The sequence below is a fragment of the Coturnix japonica genome, chromosome 3 (assembly GCF_054131305.1).
Source record: "Coturnix japonica strain WE chromosome 3, WE-NBRP24, whole genome shotgun sequence".
Lineage (NCBI taxonomy): Eukaryota > Metazoa > Chordata > Aves > Galliformes > Phasianidae > Coturnix > Coturnix japonica.
Genome location: NC_140665.1, coordinates 17,275,122 through 17,303,035, shown reverse-complemented (window position 1 = coordinate 17,303,035; position 27,914 = coordinate 17,275,122). Strand labels below are relative to the sequence as shown.

General features: G+C 40.4%; 1 protein-coding gene across 3 annotated transcripts; it reads left to right on the top strand.

Moving 5' to 3' along the window:
* The first annotated feature begins 1,359 nt into the window (after positions 1-1,359).
* Positions 1,360-27,914, top strand: HNRNPLL (heterogeneous nuclear ribonucleoprotein L like). 3 transcript variants are annotated; one of them, XR_014944511.1, is made up of 14 exons: positions 1,360-1,714; positions 7,599-7,717; positions 8,849-9,086; positions 12,779-12,864; positions 15,412-15,508; positions 15,597-15,669; positions 19,054-19,136; positions 19,532-19,603; positions 20,811-21,028; positions 21,203-21,324; positions 21,740-21,941; positions 22,887-22,944; positions 23,062-23,160; positions 24,667-24,887. XR_014944511.1 is itself a non-coding variant. In XM_015857123.2 (13 exons), exons 1-13 carry the CDS (start codon positions 1,523-1,525, stop codon positions 24,720-24,722), a joined length of 1,632 nt encoding a protein of 543 aa, XP_015712609.1. In that variant the 5' UTR covers positions 1,360-1,522; the 3' UTR covers positions 24,723-27,914. The 3 variants fall into 3 exon arrangements, 1 of the variants encoding a protein (XP_015712609.1); XR_004306831.2 differs by lacking the exon at positions 19,054-19,136 and having other exon boundaries at positions 22,812-22,944; positions 24,667-26,900; XM_015857123.2 differs by lacking the exon at positions 19,054-19,136 and having other exon boundaries at positions 24,667-27,914.

Sequence of the window (27,914 nt, the reverse complement as noted above, 5' to 3'; positions counted from 1 at the left end):
ACAGGACAAGGGGAAATGGCTTTAGACTGGAAAAGGGTAGATATAGATTAGATGTTAGGAAGAAATTCCCATTGGGGTGGTGAGACACCAGCACAGGTTGCTCAGAGGCTGTGGATGCCCCTCCCTGGAGGTGTTCAAGGCCAGGCTGGGTGGGGCTGTGAGCAGCCTGGTCCAGAGGGAGGTGTCCCTGCCTATAGCAGGTGGAACCAGGTGGTCTTAAAGGTGCCTTCCAACACAACCCATTCTGTTTGACAGCTGAGGGATGCAGATTTGAGTCAGGTCAGGCAGAAAGAGAAACCAAACCTGGGCCCCCGCTTCTCAGAGGAATGCCTTTCAAGGCAGCAGGGTTTCAGGCTAACAGACCGTTTGAACAGTAAACCATTTGCTTTCTTTTCTAGCTCACAAGCACAAGCACCACAAGCCCTACACCCTTTCTCCATTGACCTGCTTCCGTCAGGGCTCTGCTCTGTGTTCATCAGGGCTTGGCAGCCCCAGCAGCATCATCTGCCGCAGCTGAGAGCACTGTGAGCCACTCCAGCGCCCAAAGACTTCTTCCTCTGTGCAGAAACCAGCCCTGCCAGCCAGGTGCGAGCTGTGAGAGGCAGGGTGTGAGGGAGGAACCCCGAGCAGGAGGTGGCTGCTTGTTCACCTGCACGAGGCCATACGGTGTTGTGGCAGCACGTCGGTCCCGTTACAGGTAGTGCCCGGAACGGAGCCCTCGTGCAGCAATCTGTGTGTTCTGAGCTTGTAGGGAACGCTGGGTTTGGTGCTATTCCTCACCTGAGGGACGCGGGGCCATCCCACACAGAGGCACGTGAGCTCAGTCCCTTCCCACGGGCAGGGGATGCTGCCCCATAAAAGCAGGGTAGGAGACATGGGGTGGTAAGGAGAACCGCTCCTGGGTTCAAAGACAAAGGCGGACGGGCCGATGGTGGGTGGAGGCGGCTGCCCGAGCAGATGCGCCCCTGCGCCCATAGCGCCCATAGAGCCTATAGAGCCCATAGCGCCCATAGCAGCCATAGAGCCCATAGCGCCCACAGCGCCCATAGAGGCCATAGCGCCCATAGCCCCCATAGCGCCCATAGAGGCCATATAACCCATAGCTCCCATAGCCCCCATAGCTCCATCCGGGCCTGGCGCTCCCCCCCCCTTATTCCCGTGCTCCCAGACATCAAAGAGCGCTGGAGCGGAGCCGCGGGGGGCGGCACGGAGGAGGCTCGCCGTGCGGTGACGGGCGCTCCCGCCGACCAATCGCAGCGCCGAGGGCAGCCGATGGGCGCGCCCGCTGTCCAATAGCCGAGGAGCCTCGTCCCCCTCCCCGGCTCGGAGCCAATCGCGGCGCCGCTGACCGGCGGGGAGGCGGGACCCGCTCCCGGGGCGGGTTGGGGGCGTGCGTGGTGCCGGGGCGCAGAGCATCTTTGGCGCCCGCAGCCGCCGGGCCGTGTCCCGCTCCTCCTCCTCGTCTCCCGTGTGCTCCCTCCGCCCGGAGCCGGCTCCCCCCACCCTCCTCCCTCCCCCGGCGATGTCGTCTCCGTCGTCCGGGGATCGGTACGAAGAAGAGGAGGAGGAGGACGGCGCCTACGAGAGCCAGGCCAAGCGGCTGAAGCCCAGCGCGGCCGCCGAGGAGGGGGAGATCGAGTACAGCGGCGCCGAGGAGAGCGAGAGCCGGCGGGACAAGGTTCCCCCGCCGCGCGGAGGCGGCTTCTCGGGCGGGGTGAGGCTCCTTCCCGCTGCGCACCGACAGCCCCCTCCTCAGCGCGAGGCCTCGGGTTGGCCTTGTGGGCTGCTTCCCTCCGTGCCCGGCCCGGCACCGCGGCCTGCTGGAGGCCGCAGCCCGCTGGCCCTTTCCCCCGGGCACGGAGCTGCTTCCGGGGCGGTGGGGGCTGCGCCGCTGTGCCCCGCTCCGTGGCGGTGGGACCCCGCTCGGGGCCGTGCTGCTGCCGTGCCGGGACAAGTTTTGCGCTCGCCCTGTTGCTGAGTGTAACTATAGAAACGTACGGCGGGGGAAGAAAGCGGGCGGAGGGCTCCTTTCATCCCGTTTGACCTCATTGTCTGGCTGCGCTGGGCGCTGAGGCTGATGGCGATTCCCTCGTTCCTCCCGTCGCTTCCCCCGCTGCGAATGGGGCTGGTGTTCGCCTCGGTTCCGTGTGGTTGTTTTGCTGCTCTCTTTGCGTATAGGACCCATCGATTTGGGCTAACGGCATTTCTGCGTCTGCCCTTTGATTTCTTGCTTTGGTGAATTGCCCCAAGATGATTTGAAACGTTTATTCAGTTCTTGGTGGCACTTTGTTTCCTCCCGGAAAAAAGCGAGATCAATGCGAGCATGGTTCCGTGACATTTCGAGTAGTTCTGCTCTATGGTTTGACACAATGACCTTGCTTAACAACGGGATGAGTTGTTAAGGTGTGAGCACCTTTGCTGTTACCATCTTCCCATCAGCTGAACCTCTTTGTGGACCGTGATTACCTGCTGAATACGTAGAAAAGTTGCTGGTAAACTGTAGTTAAGTTGCACCTTTTGAGATAACAGTTTTAAGTATTGTACCTTGTCACAGAGCATCAGCTGTGTTGCAGCCAAGCCTCAGGAGTGCATTCTTAGAAGATGCATCTGTATTAAATCCTTATGTTTGTATAAGTTCTCTTGACATTTTGTCATACAGGAGAGCTGGACGTCACACAGAGTGTTTCAAGTAGGAACAAGATACTGCTCTTACCTTTATTATTTTCTAGGGTGTTTCAGGTAATTGGCCACTCATTATTTTTAGCTTTCTTTCATTTGGGCTCTGGCTTTGATTGTCTTTATTTTGACCTTAGTATGTAAGATAGGAGTAGGCTGAGGGAGTGAGTGGGGTTATGCTGGGTTGCTCAGAAAGAAGAAAAAGGAAATGTAAAGATGAAATTCTCCCAGGCAACAAACAGGACCCAAGGAAATGGACACAAGTTGTATCAGATGAGGTTTAGATTGGTCATAAGAAGGAACTTATTCTCTCAGAGAGTGGTCAGGCACTGGAATGGCTGCCCAGGGAGGTGGTGGAGTCTCCATCCCTGGCAGTATTCAAGAGGTGTCTGGATAGGGAGCTAGGAGATATGGTTTAGGGGTTTTCTGTAGGTATGGTAAAGGGAGGACGGTTGGACTAGATGATTTTGTAGGTCCTTTCCAACCTTGTGATTCTATGAAGAACAATAGGGAATAGGGACTTAGGAAGGAGAAATGGGAAAGTGTGTGATCAGCTTGGAAGAGTGGTTGGAGTTTGTTAGCCTCATGCTTTTCCTCTCTTAATGTGTCCTGAAATAACAGTGAATCGTCATCAGTTTCACATGGGTTGTGAGATGCTGTTTCATAGTGGGACCTCCTAGTTATCCCCTTGGTAGGATCCTCCTGCTCGGCTGTGTTTATTGTTGTGGTGTTTTCCCATTCCTCTGGGATTGCCTTATGAGTTGCATAGTCCCTTACTGCCTCTTCTGCGTTTCTGCAGTTGGGTGCCTAGAGGTCTTTCCTAATACACAGGTTGCAGATGGGTAAGACTTATTTTTGGTCTGTTCTTCCCTCGCCTCTGTTCCTCACCATTACAGACACTGCACACAGCCCAGGGGTGTGTGCTCCTTCCTATTGGCTCATCTGAGTGCTGAGGAACATGGAGAGCCATGACCAGAGTGTTGACAGGGAGAGGAATAGAAGTGGTCTTGCAGCAGTACTCTATGGGGGAGAGTGAGATTTGGAAGAACGACATTTACAGAGGCATTAACGATGTTTTAGGCACTTACGTACAAAATAAGCAACCTTGTTGGGCTCCCCCCGATCGCTGCTGTAAATATAACAACCATTTCAGAGCATGTGAGAAGGATGAAGGGAGAGGAAGAAGTTGTAAGAGCGTGAGATGATCTGAATGATGAGAAATAAAATAGCAGGGTATATAGGAACCTAGGGGAGAGAATGTGAATGAAATATAGCATCCTTCTGCAGTAAAGAAAAAGAGATGGAAGAGAGGAACAGGGGAACAGTAAAGAAGCAGATGGTCCAGAAAAAGTAATATGGACTCTGGTGAATATATTGACTAGAGAAGTGCCTGGAGGAAGGATGCAGAACAGGGGTCTGTGCAAATAGTGCAAAATTCGCTGATCTAGGATTAGCAAACAGAAGAGGCTTCATACAGCTACAACCTTTACAACGTTCTTCCTTTTTGGAATACAAATAAATATATTTGGATATAAATATATATATATATATATAAAGATATAAATATCTTCCTATTTGGAATACAAAATAAAGATTTATTAGCAAGACACCAGTGATACATTTGAAATGTTGCCTAGGAATATGTAGGTCAGTAAAGAAAGGGTATTAAAGTGCTGCAGTTGTTCTTCAGATCCTCTTCCTTTACAGTCATGTGTATATGAAATAACCAAGTGCACAAGGCATGATGCAGTTATTCTAGGGCTTCCTTCTCTCCCTGGAAACACAGTTTCAATGCTACCTGTTATGTTGGTAGCCTTTTTTTCCAAGGTATCCTTTTCTGTTCTTGTTACTGGTCTTGAGCACTTAGAGGAAATCTGTTTCCATTATCTATTTAAGAACTGTTTTTTCTGCCCAGCTAATGATTCTTTAAGAAACTGTTACTGAAGAGGAGAAACTTTCAGGAGACATCCTGGGCAATATATATTTAGCAAGTGCAGCAGTAACATGAGCTGATGTGTTTCCTGGCTCTGTTGGAGGGCATCGTGTTGGGGTTAGGCACAGGGTTCCTGTGCCATTGGAAGAAACAGAGTTATGGAGAGACCCCTTTGTAAGCAGAGGAGCTCTGGTGTTGGCTCATCTGTGTGAGCACATGCTTTGATATAACCACTCTCTGTGCCGACTGTAGCACGTGCAGACTTCTTAAGATAGAGCGAGTGCAAGACCTTGGTCAAAATGCTGTGTTTCTCATGGAAAGGAAAGGGCAGATGGCAAGCAATGGGATGAGTTCTGACCTTAGCTGTGAAGGTGCTTTACTCTGACGGATGTGTTTGCATTTTCATTTAGACTAGTGACTTCATTTTTTCCTTTGAGGGGAAATCCAGGATTGTTCTAGGTTTGTGGCTTGGTAGCTATAAAACTTGTTTGATGATAATGTGCACGTCTGCCTTGGTGAATGCTTTTTTGCACTCAAACATATGCCAGCAGCACACGTTGGGGTCTTTCAGCAATGCTCTGTGAATGTCAGTTTGTGACTTCCTGGCTTCAGGCTGACTTGTGCTTCGTTCCTGTGCCGCTGTTTGTTGCTTCTGGTCAGAGGAAAGCAGGCTCCCTCTGCTTTAACCATGTGTACCTTCACTGTGTGTGAACACAGTGGTGTGGCAGTCACACAGCAGTGCAGACAGGCCCTCAGCTTCGTGGCAAGTGACTGAGATTTCACTACTTTTGTTATTTTAAAATTAAGCTTCATGCTTCTCAAGCTCTTGTGTATGTTTCTACGATAGCAGCAGTGTTATGACTTATCACTTAATCTCCTACTGTACTACATTCTAATAAATAATGCATTCTATGTAGCGTTATGAGAGAGAGCAGTTTGGCTTAGAAAGCTAAACGTTGTCTTAACTGTAAAAGAAAATAGGAATTGTGTTTGATGGTTCTGAGAATCGTTCCAGTTGCAGTAGCATGGACACCCGTGTATGTACATGTCACTGCTGTGTAATGGTTTCAGAAATGCAAGCGTAGCAGTAAATTTGTAATACTGCTAGAAAGCTTTATACATGAGTAGGCAAGCTTAAATGCTAGTTAATAAACCCAAAGACAAAGAAAATTGTGTGACAAAGAAATGTGAACTAGAGCAGGAATTGAACTGGAAAGGGAACTGAGACATAACCTACCATTAGGATTCATACTCTGAGCAACTTGGCTTGTCTGGGGGTGCTCATTCAGTAAGGCAGCTCTTTTTAGTGAGCCTTTGTTTCAGTGAGAAAACCATTGCCTATATTTACCATCTGATATACAATGAAATATTCTTAGGTACGATATCTTGAATGTGTTAAAGGGAGAAGGGGAGAAGAAAAAAGGGATTGCATATTCATAGCATTACCAGGGATCTTAATACAGTAACGAGTATGTGGGGCAATGAATAATTGATTTAATCACTTCTAAATAAAGTAAAGCTACCTGCTGTCTTAACATCTCACAGCACCAGGCTTTGCAGGGAAAAATGGTAATTACTGTTTTCTCTTGAAGGGCTCTTCAGGTGCTTCTTTCAGCTTTGAAATTTATGCATGGGTAAAGAAGAGGGAAGTTGAGAATACAGGTATCTGTGGAGCTCTGTTCCTTCAGCTCAGATTCTCCAAGTACCTGCAGTTCAAAGTTTGAAGCTTTATTAATAACTTGATCACTGCCACCAGGCCTTGGGGTGGTTAATTCAGGGTTATGTGGCCGCCACTGGTTGCGTTTACCCACAGTTGCCACAGCTTTTAAAAAGACAGGGAAGGGAGGAATGTATGTAGCACGTATTAGTGGAGCTGAGAGCTCCTTTGTACCGCCAATGAGAATCTCTCTTGTTCCAGAAGGTGCTGTACTTCTTACTGCACAGAAGGGAAAATTCAACAGGACTTGTTAGATCAAACAAACACTCTGACGTAGTAGCTGAATTTGGTTATGAGAACTTGACATATCTGCTACCTGTACTAAATTGGCCTGTTATTAAGAACAGTGTATTTCATATGGTCTTCATTATGTCTAGTCTTCCTTTGTGCGCCTCTGTCATTGTTGGCTAATATTATTTCATATAATATACATATATATTTTCCTTCTTGGCTTAGAATAGATAAGATGCATTTCAGCCCTGTTCCAGGCTTCACACAGTAAGATGGAGCTGATTCCTGTCCATATGGTTCAGTTGCACAGAATGGAGTCTCACTGTAACTCTAATAGTGCACTGAGAAATGTTTGTAGTGGCAGTTCTGTGTGCCTGGGTACAAGGGCTGAAACCTGCTGATGACAATCAGCCTTGGGGTGAAAAGAAAGAGCGTGCCCACCTGTACAGAAAGAGAATCTTTTAAAGACATACATGAAGAGCACTCAGAATTGCAAGGGGCTGTTTTATTTCCACTATTGGGCTGAGCTGGTGTTTGCTTGCACCGAGGGACACAGCTCTGTACATATTAGGAAAGTAACCAGTTTTGATTGAGTTTGTTGATGGCCCTTGTTTTTAGCTGCTTTTTTTCCTTTACCTCTTCAGGAAACAAGACTTGTCTCAGATGTCATAAGCAAACAGGAAGCTTGTGAAAAATATTCTGTGTGTTGTGCATGTTGAAATATCTTCTGTTTGGCACAAATAGGGTGGAAGTCCTTCTTTATTTTAAGCAAATTTTTTAGAATACACTTCATTGAATACTGGACAAATCTTGCCTCTGCAAACACGTTAACAAAGACTACAAATCATTTTGAGTAGGCTTCAGCAGTTGAACTTCGCAGTCTGTTAGGAAAGAGAAGTGGAATTGTTTAAAATACTCCTGCTTTGTACATTTAAATGGCTCCTTCTGGACTCAGTGTAGTGCCTGCCCGATAACCTTAGCTCACGATGTCAGTGTTCCTTGCTTTGCTCTGGATTTTAAATGTTGTTTTGTTGTTGTTAGGATGCAGGGGGAAGTCATCACAAAGTCTCTGTTTCTCCTGTCGTCCATGTCCGAGGGCTATGTGAATCAGTTGTGGAAGCAGATCTTGTGGAAGCTCTGGAAAAGTTTGGAACCATATGGTATGTCAGACGTCGTGAAGAAACAACCCTTGACAAGTTGGAAGTGTTATCTATCAGTCACTTGGATCTTTTCTAATGTATTATGATGGCCACTTCAAGTCTTTAGTTACTAGCGAAGCAGACAACGTTCTAGCTGTGTGAAGGCTTTCTTTTTGTACATGTAAGAAGTCTGGTTAAGCAGTTAGTTTTTCTGCATACTGTAGTATCTGCTGTCAGTCTGCAGTTACTAGTCTTAGCCTGAAGTGTGAACTGTAACAAAACTGAACTGCAGAACAAAATGAGCCTTTTTCTGCTGTTTTTGTATGGGAGGAGTCTATATGACATGAGATGGTTATTCTGAGATAGCCTCTTCCATGTCAAAGCAGCTGTAAGCAGAATAGTAAAGGTGAATTGGTAAAGCCAGTTTATCCTGAGTGCTTCATTTTAGAAGCATGCATTTCTTTTCTATTATGTGCTAGTACTGAAGTTAAGTAAGTTTTGGAGATAGTACAATGGTATTTTTCATTCTCTAAATATTCATCTAACTGAAGAGCTCTTGCATTAATGTCTTAAACAAGCTTCTGGCACCTGATTTTATTCATTTTAGGAGTACAAGTAAGTGCATTTTAGCCTGAGCAGTTACCTTTTCCAAAAAAGAAATTGGCTGGAAAGAAGTTTGTTTTACTGGAATGCTTCTGTGTATTTCTTCCAAGGTAGTTCTGTGTCAGGAAACTAATGATCTTTTACATTTCTTGGTTTATTGTATGAAGTTTGAATGTTTTCTGTAAATTGCATTTACTTTAATCCGTTACCTCATAAATAATAATCTAATGAGCTTTTTGAAAGCTTGAAGTTGTAGACCCAGTAAATAATTGCCTAATTATTGCGTTGGTTGAGTATTTTTATGTATTATACATTTTCAAGACGTTTTCAACTCCTCATTACTTATTTTTCTAATCAATGCATTTCTTTGCTTCACGTGAGTACTGTAGAAATGTGTGACCGGGTTTGGGAAGTGCAAATGGGAAGACCCAGCTTCCTTGTATGTCCTTGTTTGGAATTGTGTAGAAGAGCAGAACATGTCACATATAGCTGTTACTGAATTTCAGACTAAGCATGTGGGAGAATTCACTGTATTATTTCTCTCCCCAGTTATGTCATGATGATGCCGTTCAAACGTCAGGCACTGGTAGAGTTTGAGAAAGTAGAAAGTGCCAAGAAATGTGTGACGTTTGCAGCAGATGAACCTGTATACATTGCGGGACAGCAAGCTTTCTTCAACTATTCAACAAGTAAAAGGATTACTCGGCCCGGGAACACTGATGACCCATCTGGTGGAAATAAAGTTCTCCTGCTGTCAATCCAGAATCCTCTCTACCCAATTACAGTGGTATGTTTCTCTTTAATAATAATACAACACTGGGAAATGATGGTCTCTATTACATTATGTCTGTTGTGTACTATGAGGGCTGCTCCGAAAGCAATGCCTCTTATTTTATGACATTGACTATTAGTGTCAGAAGCAGATGTTGGTGGTATGGCAGTAGAGGTGGAACCTTCTTGCCAGTAACACATTACATCTTGTTGTTGTGGAACAGATGGTAGCAGAGGGGCTGTCTGCTAAAATGGTGTCTGGCATGGAGGTGTGTATGGAGCAAAGGTGTAGAATTCCACCATGCTGAGGGGGTTTCACCCGTTGGCATTAATCAACACTTGCTAAACATTGTTCTGTTGCTGAGAACTTGCTTTATCAAATAGTGTTACTCTGTTCTTTTTATCTGTTGTTTCTGTGGCAGTATATAGGAGGGGTTACTTTTGGAGCAACCTGCATACCTGTTTAAATTCTACGCTGTTAGTCTTGAGTCAAGAATTTGTCATCTGCCAAATCTTTATACCATCTTCACATAAGTATCATTCGGGTTCTGGAAAAAAAAAAAGTTTGTTAGTTTTTTTTTTCTATTGTTATTAAGATTATTCAGTCCTGTTGAAGAGATATTTTGCAATATATTTTAAAACTTCAGTGGTTAAGATTTAGTAATGTTTAAGTTGCTACATACTTCAGAAATATTTCCAAATATGTTGCCATAACATCAGGAATGTTGTTATCTTTGAGGCCCTGAGGGGTGTATGTTTAAATAACAAGTCATTTATCCAGTAAGAAAAGGTTATTTTATTGCAGCCATTCATTCTCAAGTATTTTCTTTGCTGAAAGTTGAAACCTTAATCTGTTGATGATCAGCCCCGGTTTGGTGGAATCTTCCTCACTTTGATTTGGGCTGATGCATTTCATTTTCAGTATCTCTGATCATACTACTCATATACAGTTCATTTTTTGTTTAATAATACTGATTATTTTTTCCCCCCAGTAATTAAGAACACAGAACGTCTTCTTTGCTGAATGTCTGTTTATATTTTTCATAAAGGCTTATATCCTGTGTTAAATTATGCAGGAATATTTTGGAGGAGAAGGGGAGGCATGTCTCCTAAAAGCAGGCTTATTAAACTATGGCATATACATAAGTCACTTCATCTTGGAGAAGCGAGTAGATATTGGATAGTAGAGATCAGCCCAAGTATGTGGCTTGTGTGGAACCACGTGACTTTAGTATTCTGTTTATGTGCCATATATTATGTTAGCAAATTGACTGAAGCTTAACAATGCTGGAATTACTTAATCACAAACAATTGGTTCCATATCACGCTTTCTGCTTTGTTGTGTTGGGAATGTAGATAGGTTTTTGCCTACTGATTCATTAGTGGATAATGAATGTGCTTTCTTCTCAATGTTTTCTTTATAGAAAAGCATGGCAACATATGACTTTTTAATCAGGTCTAAAAATAGGCCTGCCTTGATCTGTGTGAACAAATTAATTGACTGAGTTGAATTGTTCTTTGCATGTAAATGTAATACAGATTTTTGGAAGCCATCTCATTAATTTAAACTTGGATTGTAAAAGCAACTGAGATCAGCGCAGATGCTTGAATAAGTTGGGGAAGCAGAAGCATCATTCTTGGCTAGGAGTAGTTGATGGAAATTCTGGATGTGAAACCTCTAGCATAGCAGCAGCTTGGAAAACAAAACCAAAACCCACCTCCTCCTTTTTGCTGCCCCTTGACTGTCTAGCGTATACTGATGAGTACTAGAAGACAATGTATTTCCAAAGTTACTTAAAAAGCAGCAGTGCTCTTCGAAGATGGTACAGACTAATTGAGTCTGTGCAAACTGGGAAGAGCAATTGTGTAGAGTCCTAGAATGGTTTGGGTTGGAATGGACTTTAAAGTTCATCTGGATCCAGTCCCAGTAGAGTGGTTTGCTGTGGTAGTTGAAATGATTTAAACAACTATCAATTTCATTTGATATTAGGTTGCTACAGCTCTTTTAGGTATTCTTATGTGCAGGTAATGTTAGTGTTAAATCGTCTGGTTAATTTGATAATCTGAAGTAGGTGAATTAACTTTGAAAAATAAAAATGAATTTAAAGGTGTGTGTGTCCCTGTTGGCTAAGTGCTCTAATGATGTTTCGAGTAGAGCTTAAATATTGGAAGAACTTAGTTAACTGAGGAAATTATTTGGATGATGAATTGTAAAAGAAAGTCACATGCCCTAAAACTGATGTCATCTGGAGCTGGGAAGTCATTGTGACACTTCTTTCAATCCAGATGAGTTGAAAATAACTATTTGTGCTATTGAATGTACCTGTAAGACATGCCTGGAGTGCCTGGTGCAAAGCCCCTGAGCGCACTGAGTGCTTTTCTTAGTGGTAATACACCCATGTATTAAGGCTTTTGGTGCTTTATATATGCCAGGAGTTGCACTGCTGCAGCTGTACCAGAAAGAAGACATCCTCTTTTCTGGTTTATTTCTGCATTTGTTTCCTTTGTTTTAAGAAATCCACCATAGCTTCCTGCTTTGCCTCTTAATTACTATACTGTTCTACTGAAGGTAATAAATACTATACCTAACGTTGGGGATGTATGCTGAATTCTTGGAATGAACGTTTTGGAATCATTTGGTTTGGATATACAGAAAGGAAGGAGAAAAACTGATTGTGATAGTGTTTCACTGAGGTGTTTGTGCTTTTGTGTGCTAGGATTAACTACCAACTAGCTGTCTGGTAAACCTTAGGTGCTCTCAATTGCTTGAACATGATCTAGCAGCTATATTGTTTCAAGAAATCACAACTCCTGTTCATTCAGCTTCTCAAGACCTGTTTTTTGGATTTCTGAGTGGGGTTATACAGTCACTCTATCAAATAAGTGCATTTTTCTTGGCCAAATTCACGTTGTAGTCTGGTTTCTGGCACTGTTATGTCTGAATTCTTTGTAGTAGGTACTTGTTTGAAGTACTGTGCATCAAACCAAGCCAGAATTATGATACCTTGAGAATAAGGCAAGATTCTGCCCTTGGTATTTGGTTCTCCTGCTGCAGTGAGAATGATCTTGAATTTTATTGGTTTGTTGCAATATAGTGCAATGCTGGTGAAAGCATTGCTCTGACAGTGGGCTTCTGTCCAGGGTTTACTCTTTAACTTTTCTGTCCTTTAAGTGGGGAAACATGGCAACTACTCACACTGCCTTTGACTCAGGTGCACATCATTGAGTTTCTCATTTTTGTAAGCTACCTAAGTTTGCATTGTGGACTTCTCTAAGTCATTTTTCTGAAGGTAACTATGAATGATTATAAAGCACCAAGAAAAGTGAAACCTCAGTTATAAGGGTTTTATGAAATGAGCTGAGCTGTAACTACAGCATCACAATGTCTGTTTGCTTTGGTAGAACTACTGCAGTACACGATTAAAGGGGAGCACTGTCTTGAAGCATGCATGCTGTTATTGAGTTTGAACACTCTTTACAGATACTTCTTTGTATGAGTACTTCTTGTATAAGTTTTTTTCCCGTTAAGATTTGACTGCCTATGCTACACTATCCTATATAATGCTAAATGTGAAAGTAAAAGATGTATAGAGAAAATTGTAATTTCAAAGTTAACAAGCATTTAAAAGCCAGTGGAAGAAGATGCTCTGTAAATTTAAGATGTTTGAATTTTCGCTCTAATTAAAGCAGTGTTTTTTTCTTTCTTAGGATGTCTTGTATACTGTGTGCAACCCTGTTGGGAAAGTTCAGCGCATTGTTATATTCAAGAGGAATGGAATACAAGCTATGGTTGAATATCCTTTTTAGACTGTGATGTGTGCTTGTTTTTTTCTGTAGTTTCTCAATTGCAGATAGGATTTCATATGAGAATGTCAGAAAAATACCACTTAATTTTGAGACCAAAAATCTTAGAAAATACAGTTTTTTGGGTATACATTTTAGATGTTTATAAGGGAAAATATCACTTACACATGCAATCTTGATAGGGAAGTAATGATGTCAACAATGTTGCAATTATTTGCAAAATATTTGCATAATTATTGACATGAATTGTGTCTCAAATTTGGCAATACATTGGGCAAAGCAATGTTGTGATTTCTAGTTGAATGAACACTCAGGAAATTGGTAAGGGGTTGCAGAGGTGCAGTTTAACTTCTTCAGACTCTTCTAAATAGTTCTAATACATACTGCTTGACTTATTGTTCTGACTCTAATTAAATGAGAGGCCAGCTGAGGCCTCGTGGAGGAAATTCCCTGCTCTGCTATCCTTCTGTGTATTTGTAGCATTAAGTTGTATACTGTATGAGTATTGTTAATGTGTTACTGTTGTTTGCAGAGTCCAAAGTCTGATATGATTAAGCCTAAGTTCATAAAACTCGAGTAGATCTATTCCTGGAGATGGATTTCCTTCCATGTATGAAGATGGTATTCAAAGAAAATAGTTCTGAAATCAAGTACTCTTTTGTTATTTTGCATACTATCTATGTGGCAGTCTATATGAGTGGGTCATTTCTGTAACATGTGAATGACTTAACTAGTGGCAATGCTGCTGATTTGCCAGGCGAAAAGAGTTGCTCCAAATCCATTAAAGCAAACTAATTGCTGTTTATCTTACTTGAACTGTGCATCTTAAGAGAGAGCAGTTTGATCTCCTGTAGCGTAGTGAGCTGTGGTAAACAGCATTGTTTAAATTAGATGGTTTGTATAGTTGGGGATTATTCCGTGTTTCATGAAAGATTGGGGTAATTGTGGGGAGGACGCTGCACATGATCTGAAACAGCCATGTTTCTGTCCTTTGGATTAAATTATAGAATATGGCTCTTATTTAAAAACAAAACAAAACAAAAATCCACCTTACAACCAGCAATTAAAAGAAAACTTGAGAATGTAAGCTAAGTATTGCAGCAATATAAGTAAACAGCTACTGGGGGAAGCTTCAAGGCAAGGCATGTCTGAAAGTTTCCAAAATTTACTCAAATTTTAGTGCTATGTAGGTTGCTCTGAAAGTTATTCCTCATATTTCTTTCTACGGAAATAACAGCAGATACAAAGAGCACAATAGCACTATTTGATAGAGCAAATTCTGCACTATGGAATGCTGCTTTTAGTCAGTCACCACCATTAGCTGCTTCCTTCAGCTTCCTCATCAGGTGCCATTCTGTCAGACTGCTGCTCTGCTGCCATCTGTTGCACTGCAACAAAATGTAATGGAATATGGGTGGAAAGGTTCAATGTCTACTGCCAGACCACCACCATCCACCCCTGATATTGAGGGCAAACATAATGAAACAAGAAGCCTTACTTTTGGAGCAGTTCCCATAGTTGCATTACACATCACTTCAGGAGGTGTGCTCCCACATTATAGCCAGCAGCTGACAGTTTCCTGGAGGTGTGAGAAGTTTAACTTTCCTTGCTCTAGCCTTTGGTGGTCTCAAATCAGTTAAATTCTGCTGTGAACTTATATCACAATGAAAGAAGCTGGGTTCCATGGTTATGGTAAAACACAATGTTGTTTTAAATATAATAAATACATATACTTCCAAGACTTACCTATATAAAATGATGGCACAAAATATCTGATCTCTTACAGGGTTTGTGCTGTCTGATGCAGTATGTTACTGACAGTGTATGAGATCATGCATTGCCGTGTGCCAAGGCTCATATGTGTTTTTTCTGCTAGCAATAGAACCAATCTTAGGGTATACAGAGGGTATGAAATAACCTGTTTGTTGCAGCCTGGTACATGCATCTGCCTTGAGCAATGGATTTAAAGTAATCTCCTTACTGTATTTTTTATGCAAGTTGGCTGTTGGTTCGTTCAAAGCATCCATTTTGGTTCTGTGTTTTTCTTCAGCTAAAAGGATGTGCTCTTTCTTAGTTCTTTTCATTGAAGAGTAACTGCTGAGTTAATGGGACTCCCTAACCACATTTGTCTAACTCATGTTAGCTATTAGAAAGGATGCATTGTCTTAAGTCACGCCTTCTCACCCACTAGCTCCCATCTCTTTCTCAATGATGCAGCCTGACCTTTCCATTTTGATTTTGATCCAAATATTCTGTAGGCTTGTTGTCAGCTTCTATGTCCTCTGCTTAAATTTATTGAATCCAGAATATTCCAGTCAAAATGAATCTATAGCGAAGTATTTGTTTAGGTGTGCTCACGTTACATGCTTAACATAGGTAAACCCATGTGTAGTTGTTAGTAACTTTGTATTGGAGTCTGTTCAGAGTTCTTGTAGGATTCAGACATAGCGAACTACTTGCAGTTTTAAAAAATGAAGCTGTTTCAGAAGAAAGGGACATGGATGAGACGCCTTGGGAAAAATCCTTAACACGTGCATGTTTGAATCAGTTTTCTGTGCCCAGAAAGCGAAGGCAGCACTCAATGGAGCAGATATCTATGCAGGATGCTGTACACTAAAAATTGAATACGCAAGGGTAATGCTTGGACCTTCTCTCTTACTTTTAGCTGCAAAACATGTGTACATCATACTTAACATTTTTCACTTTTACTTTATTTGAACAGCCAACTCGACTTAATGTCATTAGAAATGACAACGATAGCTGGGACTACACTAAGCCGTATCTGGGCCGACGAGGTAGGTTCTCCTATGTTATCACTGTAGATTATGACTGTACTAATGACAATCCTTTATACGTGGTCAGGCTGTATCTCAATAGTCATTTCAAAGCAAGCCAGAGCTGCTGAAGGCTGTGTTCACAAGCCAACCTGTAACCCAGGAAATTAACCCTGAGCCCTAGTGCCCCCTACTGCCGTGTGCTTGAGCCACTTAGTTCAACAAGGAGCCCACACCTGCAAGCACCTTCGCAGTTCTCAAGGACTTGCATTTCTCCAAGCAGCTCTCTCTCTTTGGAGGAGAGGAAACCTGATACAGACTATTCCTTACAAACTACAAACTTGCACACTGCTTCTCCTTCGAAAGGACTCTTTTCCCCTATGTTGGACAAGGCATTAAGAAGGATAGAGGACTTCAGCAGGCTGACTCTACACTTCTTCATGCACCACATCGGCATCAGCAAAGCCAAAACAAAACACCAAACCCTCTGAAAAACCTCAGACTTGCAATTCACCTTGTCTGCATACTGCATGCACCACTACCACAAGTTTTTAAAAGGAGGACACTTTCAGTACTTCAGATTTGTATGGGATGAATAACACAATAGACTGTACCCATTCTGTTCAAGTTTGTATGTATGCTGATCATATTTCCCTTAAGATTAAAACTGAAAAATTGGTACCCTCCAAAATTAAGAACCTTTTTTGTTGCTATCATTGACGTTGTAATCTTCTTATTACTTGCTGTATGTGAGAGTTGCATTCAGTCTTAACAATGTAAATATTGTCTACTAGTAGAGAAATTTCATCCTGATCTGTAGGCAGTTGGAACTGAGTAGTGCAATATCAGATAGGTCCCCTCAGTTATACTTTAAGTATTAAAACAGGGAGATTCGTAATTGATACAGGCATACTGTCTCTTCAGTATTCAGCTGTAACAGTCTCCAAAGCTTGACTCATGTCAGTGGGGAATTATGACTATTTTTGTAAAGACAAACTACTGTGTAGCCTGACTCCTGTAAAGTGCTTAGTTAAATCAATAATAATGTGTAATAATTGAGTGCAGTATTCAGTAACTTATGTATAATAATGCGTGCAATGTGAAGTTAGAAAAGTGAAGAGATGTGCAAGTCAGAGTACTTTTCAAAGGCTATTTGAGAGCCAGGGCTTTGGCCATCTCAAATGACATGCACTTTCAAAGTAATTCTGCAAGATACCGGGTTTGTAAAACTGTTGTACAACTAAAAACATAGGGCTTGAATTTTCAGAATGAAGTTCTTGTAAAAAGTTAACAAGGGAGCTACAGTACTGGTTGCAGCTTATAGTTTATGACTATTTTAATGAGGATTTAATTTTTTTTTCTCAAATTCCTTAGTACAAAAAAGCAACTTGAAGTCAAGAATCTTGAGGGCAAGGAAAAAAAAGGATTGAATATGAATAATCTGATTAGATTAATTTGACTTTCTTATCTTACAATCATTGCAGTGATTGGAGAGTAACTTGTAACATGCTGCCCCTAATTACGTTGCTTAATTGGTCTGCAGATATGTATGAGCTGTTTCCCTAGCAAAAAACAGTGGAAAATGAAAACATTAAGATAGATATAATGTGATCTTTCTCAAGATCTCTCACTCTACTCTTGCTTTTCCTTTTTTGTTATTTTATATGCCTATCTCTAAATCACTCTACTGCTCTTAAAAGGAAACTGATTGGATTTGTACTATGTAGCATGAGTTTTCATTTACCATAGTCTACATCTACTTGTCTAGAGAATGAGAAGATGAATTTTTGAACAAACACTGAAAGGAAAGTAGACAACTTCATTATGTCCATGAAGTAATCCGGGACTTGTTTTGAGAGAGTTCTGGTATGTGTGTTTCTACATGCTCCTACAACAGTGTTTGGCTTTTGAACTTAATCTGACTGAAACTGTAGGGATCTGACTCCAGATAACAAGATTTTTGCCCAGGGGAATTTCATTTTGAGGACAGACATGCTAATAATAAGCCTTTCAGAACTTAATTCCTCCCACTGATCTTAGGACACTATTTTATCTGTGGTAACAAGTCACTTACTTCCCCTGAGCATTTCTTCACCTAAGTAAACTTCTTAACAAGTGCCTGAGGCTATGAGCCCATACTGCATTAAACTGAACTGTTTAAAAAACGCACAACACCCAACCAAAACAATCAGCCCCCCAAAGTACCAACGCCTACCTGTCTTTTAGCCAGGTAGTTCAAACTAGTTAGGAACATTTCTTCTGGCGGTAGTACCAGGTTACTCAGCAACTCAAGGAGCTGATTAAAAAAGACAAAAACAAACACCCCTAGATTATAAAGGATCTTTTTGTTCAGAATTAATTTTAGCCCAAATCAGTTCTCACTTTCATTGCCTGTTTGCACAAAATATTTCTTCTGGCACCATTAAGTTAGTTGAAGGAAGGACCAAGTGTTGGGGATGGTAGAGGGTAATGGACTGTTCCACCACCAGGAGGAAATATTTGTCAAACTATGCTCTCCTGGAATTACTTGAAAGCTGCCATCTTCCTCTGTGTTACTGTGCACTCTTTCAATTGATTTAACTCAGACTTCAATGATAATATTTTTTTCTGAAAGATGATTCCTGCTTACAGGTTAATTGCTCAAAATATTCTATGTGATTGCGTATTTACTTCCTGGAGCTAAGAGATTCAGAGCTGTTACCTGAAAAAGGAAAGGAAAACTTAGCAAAAATAATCATCTTTTTATATGGTTGAAGGCAGTGAGCACTTTTCTGTCTCTAGTCTTTATTTCCAGAGTAAATGCCTGACTTGAAACCTGTTCTCAAATTCCTGAGCAGAAAGGCACCTGTTTTCATTTCCCACTGTTGTGCTGTCTGTCATGAGTAGCTCTCTTTCATCAGGGGGAACTGCCTCTAGCTGCAATGGGCTGAATTGCCATTTTCAGCAGTCACTTTTAAGTTTCCTTGGGACTGTGCTAAACTGAAAAATATCTTGCCCCATCTTTTCGATGTAGCACTGTGAGAATGGATTTTGGTTTAATTCTAAATGTGAGACATCAGTTTTTACTTACCACAATGAAATCTGGAAGTTTAGATTTTTCTTTGCCATGGAATGTGCATCTGATTAGAAAATACAGTTTTGACTGTAATGCACTGCTTTCTTCCAGTAATGTAGACCCTTTGCTTAACTTTATAACACAGAGAACTTGGTCTTCTTAAAGGATTGACCTTTGGCTAAGTGCATTATTCAGTGATGTTTTTCTTCAGTCAACCTGTTATGAGCTGCTGATAATGCGATAATGTACAATCCTTTCAGCACGCCCTTAAGTCAGTAGGTGTTCTGTAAGTTTATATGTACACGAATGTAATGCTCTCTGTTTACTGATTATGAAACCATGTAATACAGGTTGTTGTTGGCTTATGCTGAAACTTCTTGAAAGAAGCCCACTTTGAAAATGTGTTGCTGTTGAAGCTAATATTATGATTCAGGTACTGTCTTTCAAAAGTACTGCATTTCAAATTTGTTTTAAGAGATGCGTAGGTAAATCTTGCTGTATGGTGTTTTCTATACTAATATGTGATGTCTGTTTAGGAAAGCTGTTGGGTATTTCCTTAGACTTTAAATGTCTACATCTCCTCATTGGCCATTACTGCCAATCAACTTAAGTGGAATTTGTTATACAAATGATAATCTTTTAATTTTGGCATCCCAGGGTTACAGATTGCGGTTTTAGATATATAACCAATGAGAAATTGTTGATAAAATTAACAAGGACTCAGATTGCATTTTTGCTTCTTAACTAGAAGCTTTGTGTCTTAACTGGTGAAATCAAGTGCGAACTTGTCCATACTGAATTGTATTTTTTTCCCTTCCCATATGTTAGACAGAGGGAAGGGACGCCAGAGGCAAGCTATTTTGGGAGAGCACCCATCGTCATTTAGACACGATAGTTATGGTAAGTAACGCAGGTTGACAGATGGTTTTGATTTCTGTACGTGCCATGTGGAATTCCAGATATTCAATCAATGTATAACTGGACTTCTGATCTGCGAGTAGTTCACTGACTGGCATGTGGTGCCGTCAGTCCATGTACCAAAAACGATAGTGGTGGACTGAAATGTATAGTGCCTTTTTATTGCCATAACTGTTTTTTTGTGTTATTTTTTTATGGAGAGCATCCAGCTCTGCAAATATATTCCTTTGAAGGATGTTTTCTTTCAGTGGATATCACCATAGCAGTGAACAGAGGATGACATAATTCCTGGGGAACCTCTTTTATTACAGAAAGTGGCAGCAGAGTTTGATCAATGGTTTGATGCAACCCTTTGATGTTTTTGCATGCAAAGCTGTGAATTGTGGGCTTTGTGTTTCTTCTAATTTAGCTAATGCTGAAAAGGTACAGCAGTGTGATTTGCTAAGAATGACATTTTGGAATTAGTGCTGTAAAGCGGTGCAGTTATTACCAGGGCTAACTGTAAGTGAAGGCCTGCCATAATTTTCATGATTTCAATCAAGACCTAAGGGCTAAGAAACTAATGTCAGGGATTTGACAGATAATTTCAGTGAAACCTGACACTTTACCTGTAGAGGAAAACAGGACAGCTTTGTTTTGCATTAATGCTGTGTTTTAAGTATTCCTGTTTCTTCCAGAATTTGCTTATAGGAAGGCAGTTTCCTGACTTTATCATATCTGTGTAAAAAGAGATGTATTGTCCACCTTCTCTCCTGACCACTGGCTAAAAATTCACTCTATTTTTACTTTCCCTACCTTTTAGTAATTTTTTTAAAAAGATTTTTTATTGTTTTTTTTGCCACAAAGCACAATCAGTAGAAATGACAATATTGCTGAAGGTAATTGGGTATATTTTTAAACATCCATGTATATTCACATTCATTCAAGAAAGTTTAAACTTTGATATGGTGTGGGGAAGATAGTAGTTTTGAGAAAACTGGTAAGTCTGAATGAGCATAACTTGTAATTCAAGCCATCATTAAAATAATTACTGGAAGACTCTTTTTCTTCCCCCCAGTTTGTATATAAATACTATACCATGAAACAGCTTGTTCATTTTAAAATGGAAAAAGAATAAATGGAAATTGCTGTAATCCTTATTTCCCCTCCTCTCCCCCATTTTAATGAACATGATCTCTCATTTCCATAGGTTCTCATGGTCCTTTGTTGCCATTACCAAATCGCTACCGAATGGGATCTCGGGACACTCCCGAACTTGTTGCTTATCCGTTGCCCCAGGCATCCTCCTCATACATGCATGGTGGAAATCCTTCTGGATCAGTTGTCATGGTTAGTGGGTTGCATCAGCTAAAGATGAACTGTTCAAGGGTCTTCAACCTTTTCTGCTTGTATGGAAACATTGAGAAGGTAAGACACCATCTGTGAGAAACTCTGAATCTACTGCAGTTGGGGTTGCTGTTGTTGTTTATTATATTTTTGTTTATTTGTTTTGAAAAAGTCTAGTTGGGGTGGTCATTCCTGACAACGTTTGAAGTTCTTATTTTGGTTTGTTTGTTGCAATGTCATTTTTTTCTATCTTAGGTGAAATTTATGAAGACAATTCCGGGCACAGCACTGGTTGAAATGGGTGATGAATATGCTGTAGAAAGAGCTGTCACACATCTCAACAATGTCAAGTTATTTGGAAAGAGACTTAATGTCTGGTAAATATGTTCTATATGGTTACTGGTCAGCTAGTAAGCAGATGTAATGAAATAGCAAAGACAGGGTATCCGATCTTTTCATCGCTGTTAGATTTGTGATTTCCAGTGTTCAGCTATTATTTTTCACCAAAATGTTTTTGTGAATGTGACAACTGTCAATATCTGTGCAAACTTATAACATTTGGATACTTCATTAATTTATGGATTGGCTGTTAGTAAGCTGTATTCACTAATATATTTTATCCACCCTTTCTACTGTCCTTTTAGGAAGGTGTCAAATCCAGCTTGTCTTGTTTCCCTTTGAAATTGTCGTAAGGAAATGTCTGCTTTTATCTAGTTAGATGAATAATCTGTATGCAAAGTATGCAGGTTTTGATTGTTTAAAAAACTTTCATGACATATCCTTAAATCCCAGTGTTTCTAAGCAGCATTCAGTAGTTCCAAGCCAGATATTTGAGCTGGAGGATGGCACAAGTAGCTATAAGGATTTTGCAATGAGTAAGAACAATCGATTCACCAGTGCTGGCCAAGCGTCTAAGAACATCATCCAACCACCCTCTTGTGTGCTGCATTATTATAATGTTCCCCTGTGTGTAACTGAAGAAACATTTGTGAAGGTAGGCAGTTGAAATCACTGTGGCATGTAGTGCTTTGGGGTCTTATCCTAGCTGTATGGTATGCTACTTTTAAAATGAAATAACTGGGATAGTTTGGGTACAGCAACTGGAAAATAATTAATTCTTAAAATAGCTTTGGAGCTCCTCTATAGAAGCTGCTATGTTTTTGCATTTCTTCATTATTTTGTTTTATTTATTTGTTTTGTTTGTTTGTTTGTTTTTAAATGGGAAACAAGATGTTGGAAGTAAAGTTGAGGATCTTAATGAGGTTTTTGTGGAAGAGGTGGAAAAAATCTTATTCAAAGAAAGCCAAATACAGGAAAAACTAAGAGTGTAGTCAACAAAAGGCTTACTGACTTGAGATGGTTAATCTGATGACTCTTGTTCTGGAATGAAGAGAAACATGCACATGGGATGTTTTGCATGGTTGGGTCCTAAATGAAAACTGGATGCTTAAAACATGCAGTAGCAGACCATGGAGGCAGTTGTAATTCTTTTTCAGTTCAGTGAGGCTTTATTTGTTTGAATTTGTTTGCCTTGAGCTGAGTCTTGAAAGTTAATTCTGGTTTGAGAGTTGTGTGCTTATTTGTGCAGCTTCTGAGATGCTGTGTTAAAGTGGGAATGTCAAGAAGAATAACTTGTTTTTCAAATATGAATTGCTTGAGGAAATGTTGATGTCTACATTCTAACAATTATTGTGTCTATAAAATATTTGGGAAAGCACAAATACAGGAGCCTTATTTTGCAGACTATAGGATGGTATTCTAAAGAGTTACCCATCCAAACATGCTTCTTAAAAATTATTATTTGCTATGAAGTCTTGGAAGCTCTCTTAAAGACTCAGTATTTTCCTTTCTGTGTCTCTTCCAGGAACTTGGGATTTTTGCTAATGTATTTATGTGCATTTTTGCTGAGGTTTTACATCTTATTTTATTTTTGTGACAGCTATGTGAGGATCATGAAGTTCTCAGCTTTATTAAATACAAAGTGTTTGATCCAAAACGTAAGTAACGCCTGACCTATTTGAGGGGTTATCTGAAATCCTGTTTTTCCTAAGAGTGTGCACTAGCCCAAAGAGGTTATTGATCCTCCTCCCCTCTTTTGCTTCTTATTTTGAAAGCCTCTGCCAAAACACTCTCTGGCCTGCTGGAATGGGAATGTAAGACAGATGCTGTGGAAGCTCTCACTGTACTTAATCACTACCAGATAAGAGTCCCAAGTAAGTTAGTTTTACTGATCTTACTGCTATCATTTCTTTTCTTGTTTTCGTTCATGTCAATATTGCCTTTGTAAAAAAGATGAAGTTTCAGCAGCTTAGTCTGCATCTAAAAATTGCATTATTTTCGTTATAGGTACATATGCTGTACAAGTATGAATAAACGTGCTAATTTATCTCAGCAGCATATATAATGCTCTGCAGTTTAGGTTCCATTACATTTTATTTAAATGGCACTCTTTCTTCCTGGCTTTTGAATCAACTTGTAGAGCTCAAAATATGCTCTGCAGCTCTGAAGCTATAGAAAGTTTAAAACAAACAAGAAAACAACTAAAAAACCCACTAACAACAAAAGAACAACAACAAAAAAAGCCAACAAACAAAAGAACAAGGATGCGAAAAGGAAGGCAGGAAAGGTATTGCTTACAATCCACTGCCATCAAAATCAAATCTAGTGTACAGTGAATTACTAAAGCTTTTATCATGTTCCTCAGTAAGTGCAGAGTAATCTGTGGTACCTTCAGATAGAAGATTCTTTAGGTTGCACAGCGTACTGCTCTGAATTGACCACCCTTGTAGCAAGTTCTCCTTCAAACCAGAAATGTTGATGTCCTGTTGAGTTTAACACCAAACTACTAAGGACAGAGATGAAGTTCACCTGCTAACCAGTTGAGCAGTGCACCAGATCTGTGTTGGACGATTAAGACAGTTTACTGGAGTAAATGGAATTATTCCAAGCCTTTACAGACATCTCTGAATCTAGCTCAGTGCCTAACATTATTGTAAGCTACTTTCTTCAAACTATTAAGAATTTGTCCCTGCCTGACAGGTTGTAATAGTTTAAATCTTTTCTATCCACCTTCTCAAACAAGAACTGGGTTAAGACTTACTGTAGTAAGTTTGTCTGAGGTTGGCTGAACCAGGAGGGTGCGTCTTCCATCGCCCGAGAATACCCAAATATGTGTTGCTGCCATGGGCCTTAGCAGCCTTTCCATGTAAAGGGGCGCTGCTTTACTCTTGGCTTTCTGGAGAGTCCTGAAGGGGGTGCTGGGCTTCCTGCTGTGCTTTATTCATCAGACATGAATAAATACTCTTCAGTGCCATTCTGTCTCTGATGGAAATACCACATTCTGTATCTTGACTTCCTTAAATATCTATGCATTTTGCCTTGGAAGTTCTGTTGGATATTACTCTTGTAAATAGTTCAGATGGGATGACAGACAGCAATAACCGTCCAGTCTTCCTTGTGTACAGAACATTTTAGAATGCTGACTGCATTCCTTTGTGATCAGATCCATCATGTTGCTTTTCTGTCTGAAAAATGCTGATAGACAGTAAAAGACACTTCATTACTGGTCATCTGGTATCTGAGGGCCATCGAGGGTCTGGGGGGAGCTTTTCATCTTCTGAAGTGGTAAACATGTCACGTCATGCAAGATGATTTCCTTGATCAGCAGGAGAGCCACACATGGCGCATTACTGAGCATGTTCTGTGTTGTCTCCCGACAGATGGCTCTAACCCTTATACCTTGAAGCTTTGCTTCTCTACTTCATCACATTTATAGAGAAGAGGACTGCATGTTAAGAGCTACATTCACCTCGATTTGCAAGTTTGAAACTACACTTCGTTCACAAAGCTCTAAAGTGGTTGCTCTAACGTTGCCTTGTTCCAATTCTAATATCTTTTATCTTGTTTTATAATAAATGGGTGTTCATTCTTAAATACAAAACAGATTTTTCTTTCTGCCTCTAAGAAGTACATGTTGTAAGCTTACTACAGAGTTTGTATTTTGTTGGTGTGGTATCTTCAGATGTCTAAAGAAAATCCAGTAGCGTAAACAAGGCAGTGTCCATTCAGACTTCAAAATGTCAGTTGTTCTCTTCCAAAATGGAAATATATTTGCATTTTCGATAATGTTAAAGCTTAGCAAGTATTTTTTGTTGTAGCCTTAATGGGCAGGTAGAACTGTTACATCGGAATTTTAAATGTAGAACCTGTTTTTCAGTATGTTAAGTAGTGAAGTATGTTGCAATTCTAAAAAATCTTGTATTTATAAAATGCTTTCATCAGGTTAATGTTGCACATACAGAACTTTTAATAGTATGGACTTACTTGATTTACAGTTTAAAAAAGAAAAATGCTAACAGAAAATTATGACATATACATATGTATGGTGTGAATTCATACTTATTTAAAGTGTTGTTTTTAAAAAACAAACAAGCCTATTTTCCGTTTGCATTAGCATGATGCCATCTATAACTAGTCCCACCATAGGGGCCTTTTTAAAATTAAAATTGCAAGCCTGTATCGATGTGTTCATCCTCATTTTCCATAACTTTAAATTTAAATCTTTGGTGTTAACATATCCTCTTGATATCTTTTTAGATAGTTATTATGACTTATTAAACTTTAAAAAAGTTGGATAGTTGAGAATGGAAGATTGATCACAATAGAAACCAAGGTGGTGGAAAAAAGTTAAAACAAAAACCAAGCCCACGGTACTCTTATACCTGGAATGTTAATTTTATGTACACTGGATGTTTATATCAATGTTTTCTTTTGTCTGATATCTCTTATCTCTATTATGATGATGAAATATAGGGTGGGTAGAATGGCTAGCTTCTCACTTAAACTGGTGTGATGTAAGTGAGGTTCAGGTAATACAACTCTATCATATGACGTGAAACTAATGAGATGAGAGATCTTTCACTCTGGGGAAGATTTGTGTTGCCCCGGCACTTTGGAGCCTCCATTCTTCCTTCTGAAACTGGAGCTTCATTGTGTTTTGGCCCAACCCTCAGGAATGGGAATCCAAGCAAGGAGTCTGGGAGCTGTTGTTGTAGACCTCGTGTTTGTTCCCCTGTCTGAATTTGCAGCGGTTAGTGCACTTTTAGTTTTGCCCTTAGTGATCAAATAGAAATTGTTTCATCATGTCTTTTCTTTTATCACACAAGTTCTTCGTTCTATCTTTATGGATTTTACCTGTATCCATACAAGATATATCAATGCGGTACATTTGCCCTCAAGAGCATGTTACATCATGTTTACAGACTGTGGGCACTGCACACATTTTTAAATACCAATCAGATTTTCCTCATTCTTAATTTGAAGACAAATACACGTAATTATACCAGGGAAAATGTGTCAACTGTCCTTTGGGTTTTCTCATCGACTACAATTGATTTTCCTCCTGTCTACCCCCATTTTATTCATCTTTCAGATCACAAATATTTCATGAATTCAAAGCAGGCTTTCAACATGTTTGAACTGGGAGACAGAAGACAGTGGCTGCTTAGTGCCTCTTTCTGCATAGAGTTTGGAATAATACTGCCTTCCCATATGGAATGTGGCAAACTGGCTTGCATTTTAGGGGCACTGCTAGCATTCTTTCAGCCTTAGTGTTCCCCTTCCAGAAACAGCTTTCAGTGAGCTCTAGCCTACAGGGCTGGGTGCCAGATCCAGCTACTTGCCAACACAACTGCTGGGTACTAGTGAAGTGTTCTGTGCTGCATTGCTTTTTAACTGTAAAAGGTCTCTTTGTCATTAATTTATCATACACCAGAATGTTCTGTGGATATCAGTTTCTTTTGTGGTAAGTTGCAATGCTTTGTTTCAGAATCAAATTGCTTATGTTCAAGCATTGAAAATAGCTTGTTATCTATTGGTCTGCTTTGGGATGTAGGAAGTGACCCTAAAAGCATTCAGGTTTCTAAAAAAAAACAAAGAGAAAAAAAAAAATAAATGAAAGAAAAAAAAGCACTTTAATGTTTCCATGTCCTCCATGGATCCCAGCATTCAGTGCCTAAGATGCTCAGGGGAATGGTGTCTTTCTTGTGGCTGCTCAGATCAGTCAGTGGACAGACTAGTTCTAGGTGGTATCAGCTGGAAGTCCCTATTTTGCAAAACGAGTAGCCTGTGATGTAGGGAAGGAAAACTAAGGAACCGTTCAACATTCTTTCTGTGTAAATAGAAACTTCACATAGAAGTTGAGAACGTGAAAAATTCTTCATTGGTGTTTGGCTGTAAAAGAAAAGTCATTTCCTGGCCCTGCAGGGCTGGATGGTTGTCCTCAGGGAGGAATGAGGTTGGTCCCCTCCTTTTAGAAGAAATTATTTGTATTCATTTTGCTCTTTAGGATAGAGACAAAGCAGTGGAGCAAGTAGTTTCTCCAACAGGAATGAAGTCTGTAATTTGTCAGCCTCCCACTTCCCGGATTTGTTAGTTCAAAATTAAAGTATTCAGGTCTCTCAATGCAATGTTTCTGTTCCTTTTGCATAAGCCATATAACTCAGAATAGTGAACAATGCTATGCACATTTCCTGCTTACAAGCAGCTTGCATTCACACTGTAATATATTCACGTCTGTTCCAACGTTTAAAAAAAGACAAAAAAAAGTTATATTTTCTAATCAACAACCTTTCATTGGAAGTAAATTACATACTGGGAGATCTGTTCATCTTCTCTCACCATACTCATATTTTTGTTTTAACTTATTTCCCCTTATAAAGAGGAACTGGAAAGAGATGCTTTTTGATTTTCTGTACCACCACAGCAAGACAGAGTGCTAAGGTGATATAAGAAAAGACTGAAAAGAAAACGTTCAGGAAATGTTTGAGTGTTTTACTTCATGAAAGGAATTATAAAACTTATTATGTTGTCACTAAATCTGTCTTTGAGTAAGGGGTAATATTGGGTGAGCTGGCTTGTAACTGGCTGAAACCCTCTTTGTTGTAATTAAATTTAACTTGCTCCTTTT

Excerpts from the sequence above, each read along its gene's own strand:
- HNRNPLL (XM_015857123.2), top strand. The coding sequence starts at position 1,523 with ATGTCGTCTCCGTCGTCCGGGGATCGGTACGAAGAAGAGGAGGAGGAG. Across the intron at positions 12,865-15,411 it reads GGAATACAAGCTATGGTTGA|GTTTGAATCAGTTTTCTGTG; the intron begins ATATCCTTTTTA and ends TAACACGTGCAT. Across the intron at positions 21,942-22,886 it reads CTGAAGAAACATTTGTGAAG|CTATGTGAGGATCATGAAGT; the intron begins GTAGGCAGTTGA and ends TTTTTGTGACAG.